General features: G+C 46.2%; 1 protein-coding gene across 4 annotated transcripts in view; it reads right to left on the bottom strand.

The window, feature by feature from the left end:
* Positions 1-885: 885 nt before the first annotated feature.
* The window catches only part of RPP40 (ribonuclease P/MRP subunit p40), an 872,477-nt gene continuing 854,910 nt past the window's right edge, over positions 886-18,452 (bottom strand). For 2 of the 4 annotated variants that reach the window (XM_069613449.1, XM_069613450.1), the window contains exon 8: positions 886-2,156. In XM_069613449.1, coding sequence (XP_069469550.1) covers positions 1,958-2,156 — 199 coding nt within the window. In that variant the 3' untranslated portion in view covers positions 886-1,957. The remainder of the gene's footprint in view (positions 2,157-18,452) is intronic. The other 2 variants (XR_011274228.1, XR_011274227.1) reach the window with 2 other exon arrangements.

Below are 18,452 nucleotides of genomic sequence, written 5' to 3' on the forward strand. Positions count from 1 at the left end.
GAGTACACATGGAGGTTAGGGATAGTGTTACATAACCGCTCAGATCGATGCCCTTTCTATTGTCAATTCTTTGTTTACAGTTGCAATTAATTACATTTCACTTGCATCCACAGATTGGATTCGCATTGTCCACTCTTATTTGTGCAAGCATTTATATCACATCATTGATTAACCCCTCTTTACTTACCAACAATTATGCTTAGGATTCATCACCAATACTTGTAAAACAGATTAGTTAGTTTAATAGCATTGTATGAGCCATTTAATCACCGGTTCATTTATGGCATTGTTTCTGCAGGAATTATGTATGTATTGCAGAGCAGTCTTTAGGACGAGGGACAAATACAATCAGTTCTCTATAACCATCATCCTGTGAGCTGCATCACATAAAATCTCTGCATCAAACATTTACATTTGCGGGCATTTTCACTTATCTACTGACAAGTAATAGGTCTCTTAGCTATCAGTAAGGCTACACAAACACATTTGTCTATAATGTGTCAATATCTTGCTACCTTAGTTGCATATAGAGGACCAAACTTGTTCTTCAATGCCTATGCCCAGACTCTTTTCCCATGATCTTTTAGCCCTGGTGGTTGAATCCTGATTCCATTCAATCACCATATTATCGACACCATTTTCACTTTGGGAAAAAACAAACTGCAATATTCTGCAACAACCAGTAGCTTGCAGCCTATGCAAAGCATGTCAATCTAAACAGATTCAACAGCCTGGGAAATATATACACATACATCTATATACATTTAGTGATTCCCAATACACATTCAAGACAAAGTGCAGTCGCTAAACAACTAAACATTTGTACAACAAATATCTAATTAGACAGTCTGCCATCAGGTGTGATTATAAAATTAGGCAACACTATTTAAAAAAAAACATTGTTTAATGAATGCCAAAAACAGGTTTGTGCCTACGGGTAAATAAAGGATGTAAATACACAAAGTATACATATTCACCATGTTTTCTAGTCACAGAGACGCATTAAATATTCTAAGACAACTATGGCACCCTCTTAAGCGATTCATGAGAAATATCAATGTCACAGGTTTGAATCACAATGAGACAGATAGACATCGGCTGAGTTGTACAACAATAATAACTGTTATTTGCAGCACTGCAGAGGGCCAACAATCTGTGCTAGCAAGCGCTATATAAAAAATATAACTCATGAAAAGTATGTCAAATTTGCGGAAAAGAAAAGCACTCGTTTGGGAAAGTAGCAATTATTTTCTCGAACAATTCACAATCAAGATTTCATTACCTAGACAGTATGAACACTTTAATAATTCTGCCATTTGCATACAATAAGAATATATGCTAAACCATTCCTTCTATTCATATTTTAAAACAAATCCAATTCTCAAGGTTCATTTACATGAGAGTTTTAATTCATGGTAATCCTGCAATACTTTTTCAGATTGGGCCTGTGGCATGGCCATGGGAAAGAAGTTGCTATAAAACAGAAATACCAAAAATCAACTTCATCCTTTGCTGCATCTTCAACCACTCTGAAAGAATTTGCTTATAACAACGCACATGATAGTGAACCAATGGGATTCGTAAGCCCGTCCATTTTCACACTACTCACAATTATGGCATAGGGCCCCTAATGTGCCAAAGCACATGTTAAGCACAAGGGGAACATCAGATCATTGTTTCGAACAAATACGGTTTAGTTAAAATCACAACAAGGATGGTTGAACAAGAGAATACATGAAGGCCATTTTGACAGCTTATATACCTTGGCTGACAGACTCCAGGGTTGCTCTTCTCCCCCACTAACCTGAGGTCTGTAGAGGTTACAAGAAATCGTGGTAACTATTTGAACAACCTAATAAATGCTATCGACCTATTTCATTTCTCCCTGAAGCACTTAATCACGCCATAATGCAATTCAAAGGCTGAATGCCAGCAACGTGCTGGTTGAGAATGCATGTCAAGGCGGGCAGTCATCATTTGTGCCAACAGCCATCTGAAGCCAATAGTCCTGGTTATTAAAAATGACAAAATTGTACACATTTTCTCCGCCCTTATGGAATCCGTGTTCATTTTCTCTCCAGGAAACAGGACTATCTGCAAAGCCATGCACTGTCAAGGTCAACCACTGAGACAACTTCGGTTCATCAAAATAAAGCCTGCGATATAAAAAAGAATACAAATCAGTAGTAAAATGGCACAAGAAAAGAGCAAGTATATGTTACATATCTGAATTGATTTAAAAACAAACTTGTTCTGCAACCTCATTTTTAAATTTCTATTTGGTTTCAATTAAACACAACGTTTCAGTGTTAAATATTTATTGATCTACAACACTGTTTCTGCTTCTGGGTTCCTCTCATATGGAGTATCATTTTGCCACCATTTGAGAAGAGGTAACCTAACCTCTAAAAAGTTAAAAGTAGCCTGTGGGCATTTTCCACAGAGCGGTGCATGACTATAGAGAGTATATCAAGTGTGCCCTGGGCTAGTCAACAAGCTATGCCTAAAACTGATCCTGTCTTTGGAAGAGTCTTTAAAGGCGACTGAAAGTGTGCACAGAGCTCAATGTCAGTTCATTAAGCATTTTATTTAAAGGTATGGTACCTAATAATGCCTTAGCTGCTGCGTTATCATTTTATTGAATCCATCTGCTATCAGCATTTATTAAAAGATGAAGTCCCTCTTCAAATTCATCACTTTGACACAACCTTACTATTGCCCTCATAGTCAAGCTAAATGCATTTAGAATTTGCACTACTAACTTGAAATCTTTGATGTGGTCGTCACTGACCTGATGCTCCTCTGCAGAATCTAGAGTATGCAGAACTCCTAGTGATACTCTGGACAAAGAAAGGACATTGGGAATGAAACCGACTAATGTGAAATTGTTTAACTGCTATAGGTTGATGTTCAGCCTGAAACCATAGTATAACTAACTCTGTGGATTACAGTACATGGTTGATCCACTGCTAGGTCATATCATTCCCTCCTAACAAGATTAAAAGTGAAAGCAACCTTGTTATAAAGTTATTTAATAGTGTATCTATGGAAGGCTCTATTATAGAACCCCCAACAGTTCTTTTTAAAATATGCCTGGATGGAGAAAAGAAAGAGTACCAAAGATCGTTGAGAAATATGGACCTCTAACATAGAAGCAACAACAAAAAAATCACAAAACCTTTGGACTCCTAGAACTGAGCCTAGTGAATATGTTACCTCTAAATGTACTAACACTAACGTTAGTAAATGCTGATGGTTCTAATCACCTGGACTGTGGGCCTTGTTAAGGGGGTTGGCGGCATCATGTGCATTAAGTCAACAGGTGTTAAATAGCAACACCAACAGTACTAATTTGAGTAGTCAGACCTGATAAAAGGTTTTCTGCTATTGCGACAGTAATGGTAATGAAAATACTGTTGCAGCTAGTGTTAAAGCCAAAAAGACCGGCATTGCTGGAAGGCATCTGTGAAAAATACTATTACCACTGGAGGAGTTTCTGAAAAATATATATTCCTGACACCACAAAGACAACAGTTCCCTTTGGTGACCATTCCCTGGTTTCTAACAGCCATCCATTTAATATGACCCATAAAACTTGATATGCAGCCTTTTTAGGGCAAGACCACAACTGCAAAATAAAATGTAGTGTGGCTGGACTCACACCACTTGGGGAGGAGGTGTTCAAGAAGGGGCCCCTTCGCCTCCTGTTCGGACCCTTCACTTCAAAAAGAAGCACTGCCTAAAGGAAGTAACTATGGCAATGCATAGCTAGCAAGGTAGCAGCCAGGCCCTCTCACCCCCGAAGAAACGAGACATCCACATGCCATATAACTGACACGGTAAGGCCGCCACCTAGACCTGATCAGCAGACCGTCTCTCTACTGTGTCTCTGCATGATTTAGAGCTGTGTCGTCCTATCCTGGCGTAAATGCATTTTTTACTGTACCATCACTGCCTACGCCATTTCAAAGAAATGTGCAATTTTAACCACTAACATATATAACGGGTTTAATAACCTCTGTATATTTTATATGCGAGAACTGACAGTAAAATCTGTGCATCACAGGACTGACTTGTCAAAATGTTTTAAATATTTCATTTCACTATCTAGAAGCATGTGAAAAAGGTGAAAAACCCCTAAAATTATGCTAAATGTTCTACTCGCTTAAACCAAGCCAGACACCAAAAGACATTATGCAATAACAGGGGAAATTATACTAACAATCTACCCCAAATGTTGCATAGTTACCAGTTAGGAACCTCCTGACATCACTGGCTACATGACATTTGTACACCCGACAACTTTCCCCGGATTTCAGCCCCTTCACACATGAGACGGTTACCTGAAATTGGAAACACTTTCTCACAAACAGTTCAACATGAGCGACAACGGACTAACACCAGAGCCGTATACCTGGCATATCCAACACCATGGTCAGGCAATTACTGATCATTGCACACACCGGACTCCCATCACACTTACCCACATGGATAAAAGGTGGAGCATGAAAGCACACTCTCAGCGAGGAACAGCACATGAGGAAGCAGCAGTTCCAAGATGGCAGTTTAACACAGGAAGAAGGCGGCGAGACCAGAGAGGGTTGCAAGGAGGAAAGTACCCTTCACCTCTAGAAACTGCTATTTTCACGAGCCGTGGAAAGTGAGAAAGGGGCAGGAACTGAAGTTGAACAATCCTGCACTGTGCAATAAAGGTATCAGGGGGGCTCCTGTGTCGATAACCCAGGCCGGGAGGAGCGATTGCTGCCGTGGCGCTGTCCTTGGCTCCTGCAAGAAAGCCGCGCCAGTAAAAGCAGCACAGCCGCTAAGTCGGAGAAACTGATACAAAATCAGCTTGTGTTTGAACCAAGGTTGCAAGCAGCAACACTGTATGAAGAAATCCACAAAGGACAGTGTTTGGAGCACATGTAATGAGAGGAGCGAACAAGTTGAAACTAAAGGAGTGAATGTACTTTGAAAAAGCCAAATAAAATACTGTGTACAGAGTTGTCGGTGCCACATGGGTACTCATTTGAAGGTCTCTGTAAGGTATCCAACTGAATGGCGACTGCGTTGTAAAAAAGGAACTTTGTATCAAAGTAGTCCTGCGATGGGTCAAGCTAAACCCTGTGCACAATCGAAAGTCTTCGATAAGTATAAAGTGAACTGCAATTGTTTCAAGTCCGGCTGAGGGAGACTAATTGAAAGTGTAAAAGGGATCTGAGCCCGGCTGAGGGGGATCCGCGGTGAACTGTGAGTCACCCGAGAAGGCATATCTTTGGAACCATAAAAAAAATAAAGGGATATGAGCCCGGCTGAGGGGGATCTAGGGAGAGAGACCCGAATTACACAAGTAGAAGAAGAAAATTACTTATTGTTTTTGTTTTGTAAATGAGGCCCTCTGAATCAAGAGACTCTGATGAGGAAAGAGACTTGGGCACAGAAGGGCCTGATGCTGGAATTGGAAATGTAGCCTTGTGTTGAGGAAGCAAGTGTGTGTGCTTGGCTCAAGTGAACTGCCTTGCCCCATGTTGAAAACATGGGGAAGGGAGGCCAACAGCCCAAACAACCTGACTTATTATTTTGTGAACACTTCTTTCTTTTGCATGGACATTCCCCCACACTATTTGTAAATTACGGTAAGGATTGGCAATAGGTTTTTTAGTATAGGCCATTTTATTTTGACAAGACTCCACTAGTACTGCATTGTTATTATTTGATGGTCGTAGCTTGCTGCCATCTGTAGATTTTGGTTTAAATAGGTGTTTTTCAAACCCTTGTGAAAGTTCGATAAACACCCTTGAACTGTGGTGACTTGTGTCTGTCTTACTTCAATATGTGCCCATTCTCCGTGCAGTTTACTTCAGAGTGCAAAACACATCAATCGATAAGTGACTCGGAACAGCAACCTGCAGGATCATTGATTTTCAACAATTGATCAGGGTTCTCATGTCCGTCTGCAGCACCCGTGCGGAGTATGGGTACCTTTTTCTAGTAGGATATAAGATGCATGTAAAAAATAATGACCTCATCCTATCCGGCGACTGGAACTCTTGTGTGGGTTTGACTATGCTTTGCTTGTAATATATGCACTGAGGGGCAAATCCATTCAATCCCATGCTTGCTTCCTCTTCTTAAAAATTATGTTCACTTCCAACAAATGTGTTTTTTCTATTTTCCCGAGACTAAAAGCTACTCACCTTTAAGTGAACAGGGTTTGCTTTCTTCTATTCGAGCCATAGGCCCTGTTACACTTTTGAACTGAGAAGGAAGGGAAGTTTATGTGGTGTGTGCTCTTACAGCTCCTTAACTTATATAATTACATGTGACTTATATGCAGTCATTTTGCTGTTTTAAAGCAATCATTCATAAAACAGTTTGTTTTAGATTGCTTTCATATGAAAAATACTTCTCATCTGAAATGGTAAAATGTAAACACAGTTAAACAATTCTCTCAAAAATGCAGTAGTTAACTATATCACTTTGTTACAAATGGTAGTTAAATGTTGGCTAAGGCACTTCATTTTTGAATATACATTGAAACATTTATATTGCGTAAAAAGTAAGAGGGCTTGGGCTTGGCTAGTGCACTTGCATGTTCCTATATGCAGAAGGCTGAATTGGCCCACATTTATGATATGGGGTTGCAACGCCAACAAGGCTTCAACCTGAGTTCCAGAGAAAAATTGTTGGGGGAGGTCGGGGTGGCGGAGTGAAGGAAATTATACAACATATTTAATTTGTAAAAGTCAAAGGAGGATATCTCTGTATTTATCTAGGGCACTTACCATCCTGCTGGCACTGGGTCCCTGAAAGCGTCAAGTGGGATCCTATGGCCCCGATATAGAGGATCCCCTATTGCTCTAAGATGTTGAGTCTTGTCAGGTTGACCAGCACCACCCTTCTTCCTATCAGAGTCACCCTGAGTGCTTCAGGCTGTGACTAATTTTCAGATGAAAAAGTGACCATACCTCCGAGGGGCCAGGACTTGGTCGGACTGGCTTGAAAGTGGAGATGCCAGATTTAACCTATGGCAGGGGAGACCCGAAGTCACGGTAGTCCCTTAAGAAGTGCTTTGAGCTTGGAGGGGGAGTGCTGGACCTGGATTATTGGGGAGAAATCAAGGTGCTACAACTTAGCTAAAAGCTGGGCAACCAATTGCCCAACTCATTTGTGAGAAATGTCTAATACCAAAGAATGAAGAACTGGAAACCATTGATTCTACAGAGGCGGTGCAAGAGGATTTTGAATAGTTGATTAGAGACCAAGAAGCCGAGTGACAGACCAGATAGCTTCTAAGCCTCTGCAGAATTTGCTGAATCAAAGAGATGGATCCCCTCTTGGACCAAGCCAGGAAACGCCTATACTCGTAGGCAGAGATCCAAACCCTGAAGATGCCCCACCTCATCGAGAAAAGAGGTATCCTCTAGTAAGTCAATATAAACCCTTGAGGAGATGATAAGCAACTAGTATCAGTTATTAGCCCCAAAAGCTCTCAGTTGAGCTGTACTGGAGCCGGTACATTCAAACCTCACGGTTGGGCATCTGGGGCTGGGGAAGACCCAAAAAACTCTACTTAGTTGATTCTACTGGCCGGAAGGTTATGCAGAGATCAAGCAGTTCTGTGTCTGCTGCCCCACATGCCAGAAGACGTCACCAGACGACTTACTCAAGATTCATCAACATCCTCCCCCTTCAAAGAGAAGCCATTCCAACGCATCCAAATGGATATTGTAGGACGGCTGGAGCCCTAAAGGTCAGGAAATCATTACCCCCCAGACCTCTACAGGATTCTACCCCTTTGAACTGGTGTATGGGAGAAAACCTAATAGATGTCTTAGACATTCGTCGCAAATAACGGAAAGGGCCTAACAGTCACCACCTCGAGTGACCACCCAATGATCCAAAACACTTCAGGAGATATGGATATGGTGCAAGAACTAGTAAAGTCTCACATGAAAGCAGCCCAGACAGAAGGTCTATATCAAGAAAGCAAGACTATGTACATTTCAAAAGGTAGGCCAAGTCATGGTGCTACTGCCAACCACTGAAAATTAACTATTAGCCAAGTGTCATGGTCCCTATATCATCACTGAAGTATATTCGCACGTCACCTACAAGGTACAACAGGTCGACCGGAGGAAACCCTCCCAACTGCATCACATCAACAAACAAGGCCTGGAGTGAGAACAGCAGTCCCCAGGTGTTGTTATTATATGCTTACACTCAGATGGTGCCCTTATCATTGGAAGTGAAGTGAGTGGCCATCTCACCCGGTCTGACCACCAAAGAACAAGAGTTGGCAGAGTACATGAACCAGTTTCCAGATATATTCCCCACCAAGTCGAAAGAGTCCAGGTGTTCGTTCATCAAATACAGAGTACACCAGGGAAAATAATCCACCTGAAACCTTAAGGGTTGGCTTAAGCCCGAAAATGAACAATAACGGATGAGCTGCAGCAAATGATCGACTTAGGGGTAATTCAGAGATCCCAGACCCTGGTCTTCATCTATTGTTCTTATACCAAAGTCAGACCAGACATTAAAGACGGACCAAAGAGGAGTGGGAGGAGGGATTATATCAAAACGGTGGAGGCAGGGAATAGGAGTGAAGCATCAAAGGGATGAAGGATTGGAGGGAGGAGAAGGTTTAAGTTGCTTACCTGTAACTCTTGCTCTACAGCATGGGTCTGCCATGGATTCAAATGCTCATGAATATTCCCTGTCTTTGGGCTGGGAATCCTTAGTAAAAGAAAAAACAGTTTCACTTTAGCTTTACAGCTGTATTTCTCCTCTAAACCAATCACTGTCCTCTGGGTCATACTGCCCCCATCCAATGACAGTCCTCTCTGTAAATTCCACCCCTGGTGGCCATCTTCAGCTATGGTAAGCCTGTAAAGTGGCAGTATGAACCAAGGAGAGCGTGAGGGGCAGGAAGGAGGATTTGCATGCAAATCCATGTCAGACCCATGCTGAAGAACAAGAGTTACAGGTAAGTAACTTAAACCTTCTCCGGCATGGGAACTGGCATGGATTCACATGGTCATGAATAACCATTACACAGCAGTACATATACACAACCACGGGAGGTAGCAAGGCTCAAAAGGAGCAATAAAGTGCTCACCCCTGGAACAGACTCACCTCAAGTGAACAGGTTGCACAGCACCGCTTGGCCGACCCGGGACTCCTCCCTGGAATCCCTGTCGACGCAGTAGAAGCTTGTAAAGGTGTGCATTGACTTCCATGTAGCAGCCCTGCAGATGTCAAGGAGGGGCACACCAGAGAGAAACGCTGTTGTTGCTGCGATGGCTCTGGTGGAGTGGGCTCTCTGCCGGCACGGAAGAAGCCTGTTAGCCAGCCGATGACACTGCATGATGCAGCCGGAGAGCCACTTGGAGATGGAAGCCTTTTACAAGGCCTTTCTGTGATTTACAGGTCCAAAATTGACAAACTACTAAGAAGTATTCCGAAATCGTTTCGTGCATGTCAAGGCACGAGCAACGTCCAGCAAAATGCAACACCATCTCCATGGACGACGACAGATTTGGGAAGAATACAGGCAACACCAAAGGCTTGTTGTGTTGGAACTCCAACGCCACTTCGGCATAAAGGTGGGGTGTGTACGCAGCACCACCCTTGTAGCATGGAACGATAAGTATGGCTATTTGCAGAACAGGGCCTGGATCTCCCTGACCCACCTGGCCGAGGTGATCGCCACGAGGAAAGCCGTCTTTCACAGGAGGATCTTCAGGCGAACCAGATGCATTGGTTCGAAGGGTGCCCCCATGAGTTTAGTTAACACCACATTGAGTTCCCAAGCTGGAGCCTTCACCCGAGGGAAAGCCCTGAAGAGGCCACGTATGCAGTCCTTCAGGAGTCTGTGAGACCATAGGGAAGGCCTACCCGGTGTAACAGGATATGGTGGCCAAGTGCACCCTGATAGAGGCGTGAGCCAGTCCAGTCTTGTCCATGGAAAGCAGGTATGGCAGGAGCTGCAGGGCTGTGGCACACAGGGGAGTGATCCTCTGCGCCTGGCACCATACAGAGAATTGCTTCCATTTATGGCTGTAGCACTTTAATGTGGAAGAGGCTTTCGCTTTGGCCAGGATGTCCTTACAATCTATTGACAAAGAATAATGTCCAAATTCTAGGGCTGCAGGAGCCAGGACCTGAGGATCAGTGACGCTGGGTCGTGGGGTAGAATCACTCCTCCTTCTCTGGTGAGAATATTGGGAAGTAGAGGCAGCCTGATGGATGGCGCTCTCGACAGACGTAGCAGGTCTGGGTACCATATCTGCCGCCGCCACGCCAGGGCGGCCAGTATCATCCTGCAGTGACACTGTCTGAGTGTGTTGATCACTCGTAGCAAGAGTGGGAACGGCAGAACGACGTAAAGGAAGAACAAGAAAGTATTCCCCATGCTTTTCGGCTGCGGGAACCTGCTGGCGAACCTCTGACACTTGGAGTTCATCGCTGTCGTAAAGAGGTCAATCTGAGGCTGACCCCATTCGAGAATAGAATATCCCTTTGGTCCTGGCGTAGTTCCCGCTCGTGGCAGGAACGCAGCTCCCTGCTGAGCGGGTCTGCAATGGTGTTCTTGGTGCCTGCCAGGTGGAAAGGGACGAGAAACATGACCTGATGGAGGGCTCAGCACCACAGCTCCTGGGCCTCCTTGGAGAGAACCAGAGAGCACGTTCTGCCCTGTTTCCGGATGTAGAACATGGTGGTGGTGTTGTCCGTGAAGATCCTCACCACCTTGCCCTTCAGCGACGGCAGAAAGGATTTCAGGGCCCAGAAGACGGGCCAAAGCTCCAGGACGTTAATGTGAAGAGTCTTTTCTTCTGGTAGCCAGAGGCCTCTGGTGTGCAAATGCCCGCTGTGGGCTCCTCAAAGTTACAGAGAAGCATCTGTTATGATGACTGTCTCCTGGTATGACAGAACTTGGAACAGAGCCCTTTCCAAGAGATGAGGGTGCATGCCGCACCACTGTATTGCCCCGTCAGAATTCCTCGTTGAGGGTGATCTTGTCCTTCCAGGATCCTGAGACCTAAAGCCACCTCGCATCCAGAAACTCCCGAAGGGGTCTCATCTGCAGTCTGCAAAGGCAGGTGAGGTTGATGCAGGAGGACATCATGACCAGCAGCGACTTGACGGCTTGCACCATAGCCAACTGTGCCGCTGACAGGCTCTGTACCTTCTCCACGATGGCTACCACCCTCTCTTCCAAGGGCGACGCCAGACACGTCAATGTGTTGAGTCGGGCACCCAAGCAGGACGACTTAGGATAATTTATGGAAAATCCCAAATCCGTCAGCAGACCGACAGCCCTTGTTGTGTGTGGGAGCAGGATCAGACGAGCCAATCGTCCAGATAAAAGGTAGACATGGATGCCCTTGAGACGAAGGTGGGCCGCCACCAGAGCCAAGCACTTCGTAAAGATCCTAGGGGTCGACTTCAGGCCAAAGGGGAGCGCCTTGAACTGATAGTGTCATCCCTGTATCACCAACCGCAGGAATTTGCAGTGTTTCCATTCAATGGGGTGTGGAAGTAGGCGTCCTCCAGATCCAGAGATGCCAGGAAGTCGCCCTGTTCCAGCTGGCCATCCACGTGCTGCAACAGGACCATCCTGAATTTATGGGACTTTAAGTACTTGTTGAGGCGTCTCAGGTCCAGGATTAGTCTCCACGTTCCGGTCTTCTTTCGGACCATAAAGTATCTGGAGTACACTCCGGAGCCCCGGAGGCACTGGGGCAAGGGCTCTATAGCCCCTTTTTTTTTTAACATGGCATGGACCTCCTGCAGCAGCTGCGCCATGTGATGTTCTTGTCGAGCCACAGGTCCAGCACCCATCTGTTAGTGGTGATGTTCTTCCACGCATTGACGAACCTAGCCAGCCGGCCTCCCATTGGGGTAAACAAGTGGGGGCCCGAGTCCATGGCTGGTTCAGGCCTATTTCTGTGTCGGGGCCCTGCGGGCGGCACTGATGCTGTCCACCGCTACCGTATGCCTGCGAGCGACCTCTGTACACCTCTTGCGTCGTGGAGCGGGAAGGTTGACGATAAGGGGTTTTATAACCCTTGGAGGACCTGCCAGACTTTCCTTTCGAGGAACGAAAGGACGATGACCAACATTGCTGCAGGGTACCCAACGAACATTCCATCTCTGTGTCTGTTTTGATAACTTGCAGAGACTCGTCGACGGTCTTGCCAAAAAGGTTCTCACCATCAAATGGCAAATACAACATTTTGGATTGAACGTCTGGTCTGAAGTTGGTGGCTTTGAGCCATCCCTGCCGACGAAGGGACACTCTGTTGCCCATTTGCCAGAAACCTGTGTCTGCAATGTCCACTGCCACTGTAGTGGTGTGGTCCGAGGCCACTTCGACTTCCTGGAACCGCACCAGAGCTTCCACTTTCTTATCGTCAGGTAAGAAGTCCAGAACAGGGCCCAGTTTATAACATAGCTCCCAGTCATAGCAGGACAAAATGGCCAGGGCGGTAGCAGCTTTAATGGTGCTGGCACGAGTGTAGTTAATCATTTTCCTCATTGCGTTCCGCTTCGGTACGGATACGGATTCGCCAACCACTTCCTGGCCGTGGCTGAAACCACACGTCCGGTGAAGACTGTGGCCTCAGGCACTTGGTTGCTGAGTCCGGGACCCTGTATTTCTTCTCAAGTCTATACCACTTGGGCGGCGTGATGCTTGGGGTCTTCATTAGGGCCAAGCCCTCCTCCCAGACATCGTCCAGTAAGGGGACGGACATGATGGTCTTCCGCCTCGACTCACGTCTATGGTAAATGAATCCTTCCTTTTTAGTCTCCTCAGGTACCAGATGAAACACCTCTGAGGCCCTGGACATCATAGCGTGAGACGAGGTTGACCTCATCCAATGGAGAGGACCTGTGGGGTTCATCCACCCGCAATGGCTCCCTGTCTGCTGGCACAAAGTCATCATCCTAGCTGGTGTCCGTGGCCATAGCCGCCGTATCTGTGCCCGTGTCCATGCCCGTGTCCGTTGCTGGATCCCCAGTCAGAGTTAAATCCTGAGGTGGAGGTGTCGGGTGATGCCTTGGGCCTTGTAGGTCCTTGCACCGCGGATGGCTCCCGGGCTGCGGTCCTGGTGGGCTCCTAGGCGGTGCAGGGCCTGGAGTGGGAGGCAGTCTCTGCTGGATTTTCGAGACCATGGTGTGCAGTGTTGTCAGTATGTCCAGGGACATGTCTCTCGGGTAAGGCGTGAAAGGAATAAGTGGTGGTGGTGGTTCAGCACTGATGCGCCTTCTTTGGCGAGGCAGTGAACCGGGCTCCCTCCGTGGAAATCCCCCCACTGAGATGGGTCCCTGAACCCCTTCGTGGTTCAAATAATCATCTTCGGGCACATCATCCTCGTCCTTGTCTGAGCTGGTGTAAATCTGCACAGGCTTCTCTTGGACAGCCCGAGAGATTGTACCCTTCTTAGGATCGGCCTGACTCCGGAGACTTCTGTTACATAGTGGCCGGGAGAGCTGTCCCCTTTCCAGGGGCCTTGGTAGACACTGCAGCAGCCACCTCAAGCCTTGGTGGCAGTGACACTGTAGGAGTAGCTGGCATATTGACCGTGGAAACTACCTTTATGTCCAGTTCCACCTTCAACGAAAAAGTGATGGCCGTCAACGAGATCGTCAACGGGATGGTTGTAGCCTTCGTCGATGTGGACGGTTCTGGCAAGCTGAAACACCAATGATGATGGCACCGATCTTTCCTTCAGTGCCTTGTCCACCGAAGGTAGCAGAGTTCAGATGAAGTCAAGGACTTTCTCTTACGGGGAGCACCCCACATTGGTAGGCCCACCGTAGAAGTAGTTGGTGACGGCGACCTCATCCTCCCCGCACTGGGATCCGCAGATGGGGTGAACCCAGGGGGATAAATGTTGTGTAGTCAGGCCTCCTTTTGGACACCTGGGAGCTGGGCGTCCTCGAAGGACCTCAACCTCTTTTCTGAGGGATTACATTCCTGGTACCGGCCGGTCCTGATTGGAGTATGACCATGCCCTGAAGCAGAGTCAGAGGCCTTACCCGATTTCAACCAGGCCGCCAGCCTGCTGTAGTGGTTTTTCTTTGTCTTTTTTTGAAAATCCCCAGCAAACCTTGCATACCTCCTCATCATGGTCCAGATGCCGGCAATACAGACATTTGTGGTGTCGATCTTCGAATGAAACACTTGTGTACGAGCGCGATACAAATATAATATCATATCATAACACATCCCTCAATCCACACTTTGCGCAGAGTTTGAAGACATATCTCTTTTCTTCGGTCATGGTGAAAAGGCGCAAAGTAGGCCGAAAACCTGGGCCTTCTCAAAACTTGCTGATGATCTGCAATGTAGTCTGATCTTTACCGACAGTTGGTCCCTGCTGCTGGTAGTCGACCTCTCGTCGAATGACACAAAAATCAGTCAAAATTTACTAATAATTTGTCAAAAAACACCCGATATATGAAAAAATAGCTAGCTCAGAGAGCAACGAATGGAAGCGTGTAGTAAAAATCTTGTTAGGCAGAAACCTGTGCAGTTCCCTTAGGGACCACTGCAAAAGATTTAAGACTACAGGTGTTAGCAGTAAACCCACTTGGTAGCAGTCTGCACCACCCAGATTTACCTGGTAGCTGTGGCTGAGCAGTCAGACTTCCCTCAAGAAGAGTTAGGCAGTATGCAAAGTATACTCAATAGGCACTCAGATACAATAATACAAGCAAACACTGACCAGAGCTTTGGTATCAAAGAATATAATTATTTAATTATAAATACACAGTTGAAACACTCCAGCACTCTTATTGTAAAATATTCTAAACACAGTTACTATTATGATATATACACCCCTTTTTCCCTTATTAGAAAATCACAGTAAGACACCCCTTATTTTCATACAGAGGTGAGCGCTTAACTAGATTGCACTATACTAAGGTTGTGAAGGGAGGGAAAAAGACAGAATATGCAGGATTACACCACTCTACGATTCAAGAACACTATTAGCAAGGCACAGAGCAAAAAGTCACTGGTGAGCCAAAGTCCAAAGGCTGGGCCCACTCTTAGAGAGAGCAGAGCACAAATGCGCCCAAGATCACACAGTTACACTAGGCTTAGAAAGTCTTGCAGAGGGTTCAGTGAAATGTTTAGAGAGGCTTAGAAAAGTTTAGCCAGGGTGTCCCAGGCTAACCCAGGTTCGAAAGCCGGGGGCTAAATCTACCCCGTACAGTCGGTTGCAAGGGAAGCCAGGCGGGACACGGTCCCTTAAGTGGGAAGGATCCTCCAGCGGTGGCAGTTGTTCCTGGTAGTGGTTGCAAGTTGCGGCGTCGTCTAGGGGAAGAAAGGATCTCGACGTGGAGGAAAGATGCAGGTCGTTGCACTACCAGGGCAGAAACCAGCCGCAGAGTTTTCCGGTAAAAGGTGGTACCTTTATCTTGCGGTCGTTGTAAAACGTGGTATCCCGGTTGCCGGGGTGCTTAGCACGGGCAAGGCGGCCACGAAATACGTCGGGAAAGCGAAAAGACAGTGAAACTGGTTATCCCCACCAGTCAAAGGAAGAAGACTCTCCGGCGGGAGATCTCCTCTGTCGTTGGGAAAAGTGGTGAGATGGTCCAGCAGGGCTCCACCGGTCGTGGTGTCATGGCAGGTCGGCTCAGCTTCTCCCTCGTCGGATTCTTAGGTCCTGTGGGGACTTCTGAAGTTCCAGTCCCCAAAGCCCTGCTTTTATGCAGCGAACCCCCATTCACTCAGCCTGGCTGTCACTCAAACATGCTAAGTGGTGAGCCGGCCGGCTCACCACTTGGGCCAATCAGGACGGAGTGCGACTTGAGTTGCCTAGGCAACTCATTACAGGGTGCCTAAATTCCCCTCCACCCCTCCTAAGTACCCCAGACATAGTGGCACCACTTTGGAGGGCTTCTGTGGAGAAGCCCGCCAAAAAGTGGAACAAAGGGCTCGACTTGGGTTGGAGTCACAGAAGAGAACACAAACGCCATTTTAGAATCAAGTTTTGGCAAAAAATACCAACCGGAGAATTAATATTAATTAAATAAACCGGCGGTATGTTCGAGGCTACCTTAAATAATTAAATAAAGATAGTAGCCTAAAACAATGGGAAATCCCATATTCGCGGTTGAATATAAAAAGTAGTATCCACTGCCACCAGCCAAAACTCGATCAGGGGGGACGGAGACGTGCCACCTCGACTAACAGACCCTGGGGCAATCAAATTGCCCCAGCCAGTACGTCCACAATATGATGTTTTGTACTGGTTCTGTTCAGAATTTAAGACTAGTAAAGTCAATGGTGACTTTACATGCCCTGGGAGACAGTAGTCAGTCCCAGGGTATGGAGTCTATACTGGGGGGTCACTATGACACCCCTGTGTTACTGCACGGAGGGTGCTGTGCAACACACATCACAAAAACACATGAAACCCTATGGAGTAAAAGACCCCATAGCCCATTAAACACATCTCGATTCAAAGAAACACACTCAAATCATGTCCAAGAGTGAGGGTAAAAGAGTCTCACTCTTGGCAGGAGAAAAAAAATAAACCCCAAAAATCCAGCAAAGCTGCTGGGGGGCTCACTAGGTTAGGAAATTCAGCCTAAACAGAGAATTCTCCCTAACAAATCTGAAGATGGCCACGTGGGGTGGAGCTTAGCGAGAGGACGGTCATTGGATGGGGCAGTATGACTCGGAGGACAATGATTGATTTAGACGCGAAATACAGTTTTAAAGCTAAAGTGAAACTGTTTTTACTTTTACTGAGGGTTCCCAGCCTGACGACAGGGAATATTCTTGAGCATGTGAATCCATGCCAGACCCAATGCTGGAGAAAATGGAGGGAGTGGTAGTAAGAGAAGAGGAATAGAGGTAAGTGGGCATGATTAATCTACCCTAGTAAATACAGAACAAGTGCAAGGCACTGTCCAACCTGCCCATAGAACACTAACCTTTGGTTAGAGTAGGGAAAGTTAGGAAGGCCCGAAGGGAGTAAGATAGCCTGCGTTTAGGGACACCATTTCTAGCATAAGTGACGATCTAAGAGAGTAGGGCTTAACAATCAGTAGAACTAACCTGGGGCTGCAGATGTCTGGGTAAGGGAAAAGGTTCATGGGCCGAGAACGAGAAAGAGAGACGCTATAGGTCCCACAAATAAAAAGAAAACCCTTGAGTTGTCTGAAAGACTCAGTGTATTTTCTGTGCCATCTGTGGCATATTGTGCGAAGCAAAACAGCCCAATAAGGCACTTGAACAACTTAAACACATTGTATATCTGTGTAACCGTTTCCGACTTTTAACTTATTTTGCGTGCTGCATTCGGCGTGAATTCCCTTTGGATCTGTTCATTAACATGTGGCTAATAGTGTGAAAATACCCATTGTGGTAAGTCCAAAGAAGGAATTGGGTGACAATTCAAGCCAAGATTTTTATTCAACAATAAGAAAAAGCACCTTTCTTTTCCTACAATTAAAGAGGTTGCCCTACCCTACCTAACTGAATTCTAATTCGGCTGCTCGCCATCAGAGCGATTGTCAAATTAAATAATCCGTCCTCTGTCCAAAACTATGCTACTCTGGCCCTACCAATTATGAAACGTGTTCAGCAAACAGAAATTAAGCCGGATGAATGACTCCCTTCTCCTGGTCCAGCTAGTTCAGCCTTCAGGGCTTATTTCTGATAGTCTATGGTGACTGTTCTTATAAACCCTTGTAATTCCTCCCAGGAGATTACTCCTGTAATGTCCTTAGCTTTTTCCCCAAACCTTCTGATGACGGGGACTACTCCCGCAGTAATCTCTCCCCTTAATATCTCAATTGGAGTTATTGTAACGTGGGAGGTTACTCTCGAGGCACTCTTCACTCTTGGTAGCTTTCTTGTAACTATTGTGCCCAGGGCGATTACTCCTGAAGCATTCTTTATTCTCGCCCAAACCCCTACCAGGTCTCCCATGGCTCCTGTTACCTTCTTTCTGGTGGAGGCTTGTCACCGGTACTTCCCAGGGTGTTGGTCTCACTCTCTCTAGCTGAATGCTCTTCGCGTCTCTCTTTCTGCTTTTTGCTGCACAACACTGGCTGTGTGGGATCTTTGTTGTTTCAGTGTCGGCGTAGTTGAAGGACTGCCCAGTCCACCTCTCAGAGGTCAAGCCACTGTCGGCTTCTCCCCAGCTTCTGCATAGGTCGTGTTTCCGTCTGACCACAGAATGCTCCGCCGACCACTCCAGGGTGTCCTCTCAAGTGAGGACCAGCTTCTTGTCTTCACTTCCTCCTTTCCAGGTTTGAATCTCTCGGAGCAGACAGGCTTTTGGAAGACCTCAATAATTTATTGGTCTCAAAGGCGAGTCCTTGTACCCATGAGGGGAGTCTATCCCAGTGAGGTCCTGAGTTCCGTTCCCCCTAGGGGGATTGTTGCGTAGAAGGCACACCTCCCTTGCATCACAGGGAAG

This window comes from Ambystoma mexicanum, chromosome 5p (genome assembly GCF_040938575.1).
Source record: "Ambystoma mexicanum isolate Mex_15411 chromosome 5p, UKY_AmexF1_1, whole genome shotgun sequence".
Classification (NCBI taxonomy): domain Eukaryota; kingdom Metazoa; phylum Chordata; class Amphibia; order Caudata; family Ambystomatidae; genus Ambystoma; species Ambystoma mexicanum.